This window comes from Vidua chalybeata, chromosome 8 (genome assembly GCF_026979565.1).
Source record: "Vidua chalybeata isolate OUT-0048 chromosome 8, bVidCha1 merged haplotype, whole genome shotgun sequence".
Lineage (NCBI taxonomy): Eukaryota > Metazoa > Chordata > Aves > Passeriformes > Viduidae > Vidua > Vidua chalybeata.
The window spans coordinates 7,994,299-8,006,695 of record NC_071537.1 but is presented as its reverse complement, the minus strand read 5'-3'; the positions used below and the strand labels follow the sequence as shown (position 1 = coordinate 8,006,695).

The following is a 12,397-nucleotide window of genomic DNA, read 5'->3' as shown; positions in this document are numbered from 1 at the left end:
CTTCTTTGTACTACGAAGACTAATTTAAGCCTCTACCAGAAGCCAGTAGAAACTGTCAATGTCCATCACAACTAAGATTAGGAGGTTACCTTTCTATATAGTGGAAACTATGGCACTGCTACAGGATGCCAGAAATGACATCAGATCAGTTCATCCACTGCCAACATTCCTCATAAAAGCAGCTTTAAATATGCTGTGTTGGCTAGCCTTTGTTTTCTAATTAAATAAATCCTACTGCACTGTTGAACCCTTCCTCTTGTGGTCAGCACTATCTTCTGGTTAAATCAGCTGCACACACACACAAGTGAGCAAGAGACCTGTTAAAAATGGAGAAACTGTCAGTTAAGCAAAATTATTACTCTGTGAGCAACCCCCTTCTCTCACAGGGATCACATTCTGTACAGGCAAAACTGAGGCAAGGACATCGGAAAATACTTGGATGGAACAGAAAAAACTTTTGGGATTTGTTTCCATTTATTACTGGTAGGAAATTACATATAGCATATGCCAACTAGTATTTGATAAAGAGCAGTTTTAATCCCCTTGGGTATTTCATAGCTACACAAACACTTGCTTGTATTTTACTGATAGTTTAGTGGATTCTCCTCAAACAAGAGCCGTAATCTGGCACCATCAGGAAAAGCAGCAGAGAAACACAGCAAACTTCCAGAGCTGACACTACACTGAAAAAGAGAAACATGCTCTTCATTTGACAACAGGTACAGCTGGGTTTGTTCTTTACCAGTGCCACTCAACACAGGACAAGCCATATCTTGGGATATTTCCCTGTCATCTACAATGTTGTGAAGCTGTGCCTATCAAATCCTTTGAGAGTTATTCAAAGATAGCACTAAATCAAGAGTCTTGATCTTGCAGTGGTAGTGGAGGGCACTCACAATCTAGCAAGCTACAATTCTGAAAGAGGAAGTAGGAAATAAGGTCTTACAATAGTGGGAACAATCATTCCAGTGATATCATAAATTACTGGAACGGTGAATGAGCCAAATGCAGCACCTACAAAGAATTGAAGACCACTATTTTGACTGCTTGACTGATATTTACCACAGTATATTTGCAGCAAAGATTTACTGCAGTATTTCTTCAAGAATAGTATATCAAGAATTTCTTGATCTTATCCTTCCACTCCATGACCAAATGCCATAAGTTAAGGTGGGTTTTATTAAAGTCTTATGTGTCATGGGCTACTAAGAAAAGTCATTTTTCCAGCAGCTGAACTTTAAACACAAGTGTAGGATTTCAATTAATTTTGAATTAATTGTAACTAGAACATAATATAAAGTCAAGATGGCCCTGGCCATCTTTGAAGGAGGATTTCTGCTTCATTCTTAGCCATCACCATGGTATTCCTGGTATTAAAAATACATTAAATATTGCATCTAGACAGTTACTTCATGAGATGCCTAATTCTTCAGTTTCTGTAGAATGTAAACAACTATTAATAGTACATACTAGGAGGGTGGTTGGTTTGGGTTTTTTAATGTAAACACTCCCTCAGCCTAGAGCAAAACTTAAGTTTCCTTTTATTTGTGTTGACGTTACCACTGTGGTATTTGTTTAATACACAGATTTACCACGGACACAAATCAATGACCAAAAAGAAAAATCCTTTTTGCATGCAATTCAGCTTCAAAATCCCTACTGCTATTAACACTCTCGAGGCATGTTCATTTTTTTTTTTATTCAGACTTTTGCCATGGTTTGATTGAGAAAGAGTTCTGCAATTAAGAAGAGCTAAGCAATAATAAAAACAATTAAAGAAAGTAGGGAAGCCAGCCAAGGTTGTGGCTGTCAGGTTGTGTGAATAAAAACTGATTGATGAACTTCTTTAAGTAGCACTAAGCAAAATTTTCAGATGAATCCGTTAAAACAGGTGCTGATCACAACAGCATTTATCAGTAGAAAACCTTATGTTATAAGCATATGTTGTGCATATTTTCAGACTGAAACTAGTTGGCAGCTCCCAGTTATTTCTTCTTTAACTATGAACGAATTAGAAGATAATGCACCATTTTGTAGTCGTTTTCTGATCTGATCTTATTGAGTTTTGCCCCCAACATTTATGCTTTCTTTGAAATCCAGATCCTCACAGTACTGTTCCTGGAATCAATTAATTGATTCTGAACAAGCAAAGAAAATTCAGTTCTCCTCCTTCTCAGTGGGTTATCATCAGAATGCGGTCAAGCTTTCCACCTTGAAATAGAAAGCTGACAAAGAGAATTAGGGGATCATTTTTCTAGAATGAGAAAAGCCAGCTTGTGAAACTGATTAAAAATGGAAGTCAAACTAAACAACCTGCTTTCATTACCAACTTCAATGAAATGACAAGCAATTATCTCTCTATATATTAGATTTCAAGACAGCTTGACTCCCCTACTAATGCAGGGAAGAGAAAGTGCAAACACCTACAGAGCAGCAGGGAGAAGGATCAGTTGTCTCCTCTGTGCTTTCTTAGTGTGGCAATCATGAGTTTATCTACGAGGACCCAGCAGAGAGAAGAGATTTCCATCCCCACCCAAGAGATCACCAAGGATTTCCCAGTTCTCAGGGTATCTGGTCAGGGAGAGAGAACCAGAGAATAACCTCAATGTAATGAATCCCCACAGGACCAGGGGATCACATATTCATTTGCTTAAATTCACAAAATGATGTGGTGTTTCCCACATCACAGCAATATCATAGAATCAGAGAAACACAGAATCATTTAGGGTGGAAAGGACCTCCAGGATCATGGAGTCCAGCTGTTAACCCAGCACTAACCACGCCCACAGGTGCCACAGCTATGAATATACAGGAACAGGTGATTTTAACCAAATGCTATTGCATTTTACACTGTGGAGATTAATTTATATTAAAAATAAATAAAAAATAGTATTTTAAAAACAGATAAGGAAAGATACAAGGATGGCAAAAGGAATTTTGCACACCTAATTCAGCCCACATTGAGAGAAAGAACAGAAATAAAACTGCTATATCTAAATCAACATTAGGTTTGGCCTACAAAGACTAAATAGTAATGGATGAAAACATAATTTTTTGTCGTTATAGTTGGTAGAAAATTTGAGTTGTATTTTTCTGTTGTTTTGTTGGGTTTTTTTTAAGGTACAGTGACACTTTTCATAGAGAGGTGTACACAATTCATCAATACATCTACCTGTACAATTTTTAATCTCCAGACCCACAGAGGTAGATGATATCTGTTTTTAAGCAAGAAATACTGGATTAGACAATGCAAAGAAGAAAATAGGACTTTACTTCTTCTGCCTCTAATCCCTGAAATCAAATGGGCACCCCAAGGGTTTATTTATCTGTCCAAGCATTGCAGAAAAAGCAAAACTACCCACACTTGAGTTCCCAAGAAAGCAAAATATATCTTTTTATACTTATGCCTCTTCCCCCACCTTTATCTAAGACTGTGGTATAAAAAAAGAGGAATGTTCACTAAGCAAACTAAGATTTGCATGCCTTTTGGATGCAAAGAGCATTCACCGTGTAGCACTCACCACCAAACTGTGCTGAATGTGCTTTAGGTGTGTAGGAGAGAAGTGCCTTGAGTCTCACCTCGTTGAGCACCTCACTGCTGCACATTGGCACCCTGTGCTGCACAGTCATACCTGAACCAGGGAAAGGCAGCACACACCTGCAGCAGGCCCTGAACAGCCACCCCTCCTGTCTGCTGTGCGGGGACAGCAGCAGTGACAGGTGGCTGCCGGACAGACAGGAACTTGTAGGTGTGCTCAGTCAGTAACACACAGATTGCACAAGGCTTCCTGAGGTTAAACACCAAAGAAATCTGCCCTCAAAAGCACCCTAACACTGACACGTTATCAGCTTTTCTTTCAAACCATCCATTAGCAATACTCTGAACTCTTATGCCACCTGCCACTGCAGAACTCTAAAACCTCTTTTTGCAGAACTCACCCCACAGCAACAGCATGCTGTCATCATCTTTAGCTAGAAGATGGGAAACTTCAAAAGACAGCAGTGAGTTAGCTCTCACAAAAATACACAGGGAGTCAGAGCTGGATAAAAAGCCTGCTTAATTCCACTGAGTTGTGCTCTGCTCTCTATGCTCAGATATCCATTCCAGAGGAGCAGCACATGGGTACATGCACACACTGTTCAGCCAAGTAACAAAGTCCACTGTTCATGAAACACACCAGGCTGGGGAGGTGTTTAACTCTTAAATCAGTAAAGAAAAACAAACCAAAATAAAGAAACTGCTTTTCTTATCAGAAAGATCCCAATTTCAGTCCAACAGAAGTTCCTCAGCCTGATTTCCCTCTGTAAATCCAAGAACCAATGTCCTGTGGATGGCTTAACCTGTAATTTATCATTAAAGATTTACATAGCAGAGCAACAGTCCAGGACAAACCTTTGCCGTTTGCAGAGCTCTGATGTATTTCCAGTTCCATTTGTGCTCTCAGGCAGTGTGGTTCCTGCACCCCAAAAGCTACAGCCTCACAGAGAACGGATGGCAAGCTGGAGGAACAAGTGAGAGCCTTCAGAGGTGGCTCACTCTATAGCTCCACTCCTACTATTTCCTGGGTTGAACAGTATGAAAGGGAGTGGCCCAAGCAGAATAGGTGTGTCTGTGTTCCCGAACAGTTTAAAGGAAGAGTGAGTATTTTCCTCTAGATATTATTCCATTACTAATCGAGACCTTGGTATGCTGTCTTTCAAACAATGACATGCCTTAAGGTTCTGACCATCTCAAATCAGCTGATATTATTGATAACTTTGTTTTTCATAGAGAAGGATCCTAACCAGCAGCCTTAAAGGTCGACTGCAACCAGAGGTGACTTTGTCCTGAGAATGTTTTCTGTCTGTTTTACTCTGCATCTCATCTCCACTCCACTGCTGCTGTTTTATGGCTATACTGCACCTAAACAAAGGAGGAAGAGCCTGTGAAAGAAACACTTTTACCCATTTTCACACACACTTAGAACAGGGAAAACTGAAGTCCCAGGCATCTTCTCTCTGCTCCCACAACACCCCTCCCAGCAGAGGCAATTAGGCTGACTGTAAGTGCAGACTTCCAGGCATTTCCTTCTACGCAGTTGCACATACCCAGAGACAAACTGTTCCTTGAGCAGCTGAATTAATGAATCTTTTTGTTCTGATTGATTTGCGTCCAACATCCTCAACACCCATCGGGTTTGCCCTACCTCCTTGTAACATCCTCTTGGCAATACCATTCCCAGAATTACTTCCAGTTCCTTTCCATTTGTCTGCTTTCCCAGTTCCTTTCCATGTCCATTAAATCATCCACAGAACCCTTAAGCTGTCTCCTTTAACTGCTTCAGATTATTTCTGAATTTCTGCTCTCACCTCCTGAGCTGCACATTCTCTTCTTTCACTCTTTCTCCCATACTAATGGTTAGTACCTGTAAGTTCTGTCCCCCTGAAAGGAGGAGAGAGGGAAGTTGTTTAACCCTCATCCTAGGAAATTCAACTGAAAAGCAGCCAAACACAAGGTGCAGAAACTGACAACTTGCAACCTGAAGCCCTCTCTAGAGCACACTTACTCTCCTCTGTACATTACAGACTGAGCGATGCTGCTGAAAAAAGAATCCCATTTTACCACTGAGATTTCACTTCAGATGACAACAAAATTACCACTTCTCCTCTAAACATGAATGAAAAGATGCCAGAAACATATAAAAACTTTTAGCTTCTTGGTTGGGAACTGCTAAATATGACCAAATTTTGGCCAAGTACTTTTATTCCCTCCTTCAAACACTAAATCCTGAAGTTCCTGGACTCCTGACTTCATTTTTCCCACAATGAATTGTCATCTCAGCCAGCTTGTTAAAAATACAGTCATTCAAATGCACAGACAAATGTAATCACAGGCACAGAACCTGGTCTCTCTACCTTTATTCTCAGCCTGACATTGTTCTCCTGTGGTTTTATAAATTTTATATGCTGCCAAATTAAGTGGCAAGCATGACACAGTGTTTGCTCCGTTTGGACTTTAACATGCCTGACTGAAAATGAATAGCTCATCAGAAACACTGCTTTCTTTCCATCCTCATTCTTCTTTTTAATAATCAAAGCACTCCACACTTTAATTACCATTACTAATCCTCTGACGTGGTAAGCAGATACAATTATTCTTGTTCTACAGACAAAAAATTGAACTACTACATTCCCAGGAAGTGTTGACCACTAGAATTTATTTATTTTATTTACTCTGCTCCTAGATACAACTGCGTGTTGTGTTTCTGTCCCAGATAAAATGGTGGAAAGGAGCTCCATGGGCTCAGAAATAAGTTCTTCTCTCCTCATTAGGAGACAGTTCCTCAAGTTCACCAGTGTGGTTTCTTCTGTTAACTACATTTATGTATTTTTTGTTTAGGTGAAGACGGAAGATGAGAATGATTTAATACACATCTCCATTTGTACAAGTCATCACATTCTCAGTAGCTGGGTATTATTAGTACCTACAACATCAGACATCATACTCAAGACAGGTATAAATACAAGCCATCTATATGGCTATTTATGTACAAAACCTCTCTAATACAGATGATTGCACTTTCATTTATGTTCAGTTATCCAATCTTACCTTGTAGCTTTGTACACCGCCATCACTTCTCGGTACAAGTTCTGAGTCCCAGCTCAGGACCTTCTGTTTCCTAAAGCTGAAGGTCCAGTCTCCAGGAATTTCAGGGTATTTGAAATCTGCCAGTGTACTACCATAAACACTGTATGTTGTTCTCATAAAAAAAAAAAGCCACATAAATCTTGCCAAGTGACAAGACTTGGAAATACTGCAGTCTGTTATGCTCAGCAGAGATGCTTTTGTTGGCTATTAAAGCTCAGCTGAGACTTTCTGGCTGTTAGTTCTCCAGCAATTTCATTGGATTTAGCTTATCCCATCCTACACTGTTCTCAGGCTTATTGTAATTCCTACAAAGTGATAGAAATAATCAATCCCTGTGCTGCAAGGGATACACAGAACTACACTGTTGACAGAAAAACAAAAAGACAACAGTGTTCTTCACAACTCCATCACACAAATCAACAATCTGACTGACATTTCTTGAATTTAAAAGTTCATTTGTGCAATTTTCCTTTTCTTAATCACCCATTTTTCTCCCTGCAGTCTTCACATAACCCAAAGAGAAGCTCCCACATTCATAAACTACCTACTAGCAGAAAACCTACCAATCAAGAATGTTATCAGCCACTTCACTTGGGATCCATGAACCAGCACACTCTCATGGCATCCAGTGGGAGACAGGCAAAGCATCACAGTTCTTCCTTCAAGTTTCAAAAGAATTTCTTCCTAGATGACACTGGACCATCTTGGCTCAGCCTGCTCCCTGGAAGATTTTATCCCTGTTGAGATATTCTTTCCATACCACAGATGAGGAAAACACTGGGCAAACTGAGTGATCTTTCCAGGACAACAAATCTCTGTGCCCAGCATAGAAACTGAATTGAGGTCTCATGAATCCCAACCGAAAGGTCTTACCATCACACCTCCTGTTTAAAGGAAATTATTTATTAAAAAAAAAAAAACAAACCCAAGAAAGAAAAAAAAGAAAACCTCAAAAACTTTAAAGGATACCAATAAGCTCTTACCAAAGGAAATTAATCTACCCTGTTCCCTTATATATTATCTTATGTGTTCTCACTTCAAGTCCCATATAATGGAAAATGCCCCTAACACAGTCCCTGTGGGTGCCACAGCCTTTTCACCAGAGCTGGTTCATAAGGGACAGTGCCACAACCAACACATCACAGGAGCAAAATTACAAGCAGACTCTTCCTCACTATTTCAGCAAACAATTCTCTGCACAATACAGGAAGTATCACTGACACTTGTGATTGCTGGTAATTCTTTTCATTTACAGTTTCCAAGGGTGATTCCTCCAGATTTTTTGCCCCACTCTTTGAAATTATTACATCAGTTTCACTGTCTCTGCCTTGCAGCAGAAACAAATTTACAATAACTTCCTCAGAGCTGGCACACAGCAATTATTTTCAAGTGTAACTGCTTAGAACGAGTATTATGCCGTGTCTCCTGTGCTCCAGAAAAATGAAACTTTATAGACATATAAAGTGTAGCCAAGCAAACACTCCTTTCTTGTGCGTTTCTAATTGCATCCTAATTATAGCACTTTACATGCATTTATGTACCTTTCATCCTAGGGTATCCCAGAGCATTTTGTAAACTGTCACATGGTTTTAAAAGGAAGCCTATATTAACCCAGAGCTACTCATACCAGACATCTCCAGAATCCAGTGCAGCAGCCTGTAGATAAATTCATTATGAGAGAGACTTGGGCCAACGGCAGAACACTGAATCTCTGTAGTTAGAGAAAGACCCTCCCTCCCCCTTCAGACATCATTTGAAATTCTTGCATATCCATTTCATTTGATGGTCTCAATGTTTTAAAAACATTAATTAACTTGCACAGTATTTTAATTAGTTAAGGCATAAACAAATATCTAAAACCTGCAACAGGAAGTGCTTAAGGGAAAAAGCTTTAGAACCAAGGCAAACACTCAGAGATTCTTCTAGGTTCTCTCTCACATTGCAGCAAAATGCTGATTTAGCTTTAGACTACCTCCAGATCAGAGTTTAATAGCTAGTAATGCAACTATTTTCCACATTTTTTTTTCCTCATTCCTTTTGGAATATGTCCCTGCTTTTTATTAATCTACACTCTGAAGTAGTGAGCTCCATCCTGTATTCCAGTGCTGTATGAATAAATGCTTCCAAAAGAGCTTTTGTTTTCATTTGATTAGGTTGAGGCCAAAATACTTATATCCTCAGGAAAAAGAAGGAAAAAAATTCTCTACATGCTTCTTGTGCACACAAATTCTACAATATTTTATCATGACTCTCAACACCACTCAGTTTTACAGGTAAACAAACAGAGGAGCTAATTTTTTCCAGCAAAATAATCTGAAACAAGGCTTCACATCTGCATGAATACAAGCTGTTTATTTTTAGATGCCTAATTTTAGGCAGCTCGTTTTAAAAATTCCACCCATACAGACGCCAAGTTATTTTCCGAGGTCACACACTGAGGCAGCGACAGCTCTGATGAAAAAGCCCAGGCATCCTTGTCCTCACAATCATTATCAGAAGGCAAAGAGAAGGGGTAAACTGCACACTCCCCAACATATCCATGCAGGAAGGAAGGAGACTGAGTCAATTCTCCTGGGATTTCCATCTAGGCTTGTTAGAAATACAGATATTCCAGTTGGGATACACCGAGCTTTAAACGGTTTCTAGACTAAAATGGCAGCCTCCCATTACACTTCATTTCAAGATTTACTTAACAATTTGCCATTCCCTAAGCTAAGCTAAGTCTTTGTAAAGCCACAAAAACATGTAACCTCCCTCTGCTTTTCCATGATCCAAGGTAGCTTGGAAACTTGCTGATACTGATTGCTTCCCCCTGACTTGGCTTTAATTCAGGCGCCAGGCAACGGATCACAAATGGATAACATGAAGATAAAATATTTGGCAGAAAATTGACTGTCACACGCTTTCTGTTGCCAAGAAACAAAACAGGATGTATTAGAATTATCTCATTAATTAACTTTTCTGTAATTCTATTTTTTATTGGCATCTCGCTGGTTAAGCAAATGGTTTTTCTTTCAGAAGGAAAGTGTGCTAAGCCTAAACAGGTATTTCTAATACATCAGAGGCTGGCATTTAACAGATCTTTACAATAAATGACTTTGGGCCAGGTCCTCTGCTAGTTAAAGTTGATTTTTCTTCCTGATACTAAAAACAACCCCTTTATTTCTGAAAGAGATTAGGTTAGTGGAGAGATCAGTTTACATCAGCTGACAATATAAATCCTAATTTTCTGCCATCTCTTTTCCTTCAGCTTCAGGGAGTTACTAAATTATTTACTACAGGACTGAAATAATGATTTGCTGTTTCATTAATTGTTTTTAATTAGTTCTGTGCAGGTTTTTTTTCAATGTTCCTAATTTTGATACAAGTTAGTTGCAGCTCTGATCCACTTGCCAAATAACTCTCCTAGAAAAGAAAAATATCCAGATTCTGTCAGTGGCAGAATAATGTTTGCATCCTTAATTTTTTTCCAAGGAGGACTCAACCTTTCAAGAAGTCAGCCAAGACCTAAATGAAAGGCCTGGCTGAAGTATTAATTCACAATGAGTAATAGCTGTAATGACTGTCAGACAACAAAAAAAAATTGGTCTTTATTATATTAATGTAATTGGTCTTTATTACATTAATAAAGCCCAGGTCTGTAAGCACTGCCCATGAAAAAAGCTTACTGATTCTCCCACAGGTATTTTGAACAAGTGAATGTTTGCTACAGCAAGTTAAACCAGACCAAAAATGCTGAAGACTACTTTCAGCATACACCACTATGAGCACAACAGCATTGTTTTGAAAAAGAAGCTGGTTTAAACAGTGCCTCCACTGTTTTCTTTAATGTCACTGAAAACTTTCCTTATGCCCTGAATATTGTTCACAGTGAGGCAGGGTTCTGTTTATGCTCTGCAAAGAGATGAAGAAAAACAGGGAAGTAAACCAAATTTTCTCTGTAAATCCTGCATGAAAATGCAGACGTTTCTAGCCCACAGCATAAACAGCAATAGGCAAAAGTCAATATTGCAAATGTTTTCCTTCAGCCTTAACAAAAGCAGCATTATTTGTGTCAGGATTTTTAGCACAACACATCACACACGACTGTCAGCTCAGGAGCTCCTCAGGCTGTGACATGGCACACCAGGACGTGAGCAACACTCAGCGTTAGGGGTTCCTGAGCCTGTGCCCATCCTCAGCAGTCAGCCTCCCAGTGCCATGGTGGGAGTCTTAAAATGGAAGTTTGTTTAATTTAACAGTGTCTCTGTGATGTTACATCCTTTGCAAGGAGGAAAAGAGACTGCTAATGTCATCTCTGAAGTGTTCACTGTTCTTTTGTATAAGAAATTGAGGGGTGGGACTGAGAGGAAAAGTATCATACTCAAAGGGAAGGGATGGATGCAACCTCCCAGTGAGTCACATGTGGCTGTCGGCAATCACAGGCTGTAACACCCCACAAGTCCCCACAGAACTGATGGACTTCCAGCTTTACTTGATCAGGTTCTGTGAGTTCTGTAGCGAGGTGGGAATTGGACTCTTCTCCCAAGTAACAGACAACAGGACAAGAAGAAATGGTCTCAAGTTGTGCCAGGGAAGGTTTCAACTGGATATCAGGAAAATGTTCCCCACTAACAGGGCTGTCAAGCACTGGAATGGGATGCTCAGGGAAGGGTGGAATCACTGACCCTGGAGGTGTTTAACAGGTCTGTAGATGTGGCACTTGGGGACACGGTTTAGTGGTGGTTTAACAGTTGGACATGATGATTTTAAATGTCCTTTCCACTCCATGATTTTGTGTAATGTTTACAAGTTCCATAGTGTAGGGATTAACTTTCCTTTAGCTCCTATACTAAATTAATTTATGGGATGTTCATAAACTTCTCTTGTCACAACTTCATCCATTATTGAAAATGGCCCTTTTTTATCCCTGCACAAGTATCATACGCTTTTTGATGTGTGTTCTGACAGGTACATTTCTCTTTGACTGAACTGAAGCAACACATCCCTGTTTAGAGACCTATCCAGCACCATATTGTTTTCAAAGAAGGCATCAGCATTCTTCTCTGTCATTCACACCCCAGTAAACTCCAACTGCATGGCAAAAATCCTTCTTCTTAGTCCCCAAGCACACAAAGGTCTCTTTCTAGGTAAAACTGAATTTTAACCAATTTCTAGAAACCATAAGACAGTTTTTTTTTTTGTTTAAGTGCAGATGCACCTGATGGGAATATTAAAACTGAGAACAAATGAACAGTGTAGCTCAACAAAAAAAGAAGTTGTCTCTTCAATAACTTAGAATTGCTTAGATAAATCACAAATAATCTAAAGACCACAGCTCAAAAATCTGCTAGAAGGGAAATATCTCAAGCAGTTACAGGTTTTTATAGTCCTACATTTGCTTTAAGTATTAAGCACTGTTGATAGATAAGCATAATGGAAGAATTCAAATGATGCTTTATAACTCTTTTTTTTTCTTTGCTGCAAGGCAATTTTTATCTCAGCCTATTGGCTTATATTAAAAATTCTTTCATTAAATTTTTATCACCACTGGTATTTCTATATATGAGATGTGACTCCAGACTATGGAATTTATTTATCACTGGGATTAAAGCAAGGTGATACAGAAATGTAAACAAAAGGAGTTTTTTACAACCATAAATTTAACATGTCTCATTAATAGACTCAATATATCATATCATGATGTTAACCAGTAGTGAATTTGAGTAAATAATGTTGGGAGGTGGTGTTGTTTGTTTGTTTTGCTTGTTTTTCTTATTTTGCTAGGGT

At 39.1% G+C, this 12,397-nt stretch overlaps 1 protein-coding gene across 3 annotated transcripts in view; it reads right to left on the bottom strand.

Moving 5' to 3' along the window:
- The window catches only part of ABLIM1 (actin binding LIM protein 1), a 144,781-nt gene extending 140,267 nt beyond the window's left edge, over positions 1–4,514 (bottom strand). For all 3 annotated transcript variants that reach the window (XM_053949256.1, XM_053949254.1, XM_053949255.1), the window contains exon 1: positions 4,394–4,514. In XM_053949256.1, the coding sequence (XP_053805231.1) occupies positions 4,394–4,433 (40 nt within the window). In that variant the 5' untranslated portion in view covers positions 4,434–4,514. The remainder of the gene's footprint in view (positions 1–4,393) is intronic.
- Positions 4,515–12,397: the final 7,883 nt, after the last annotated feature.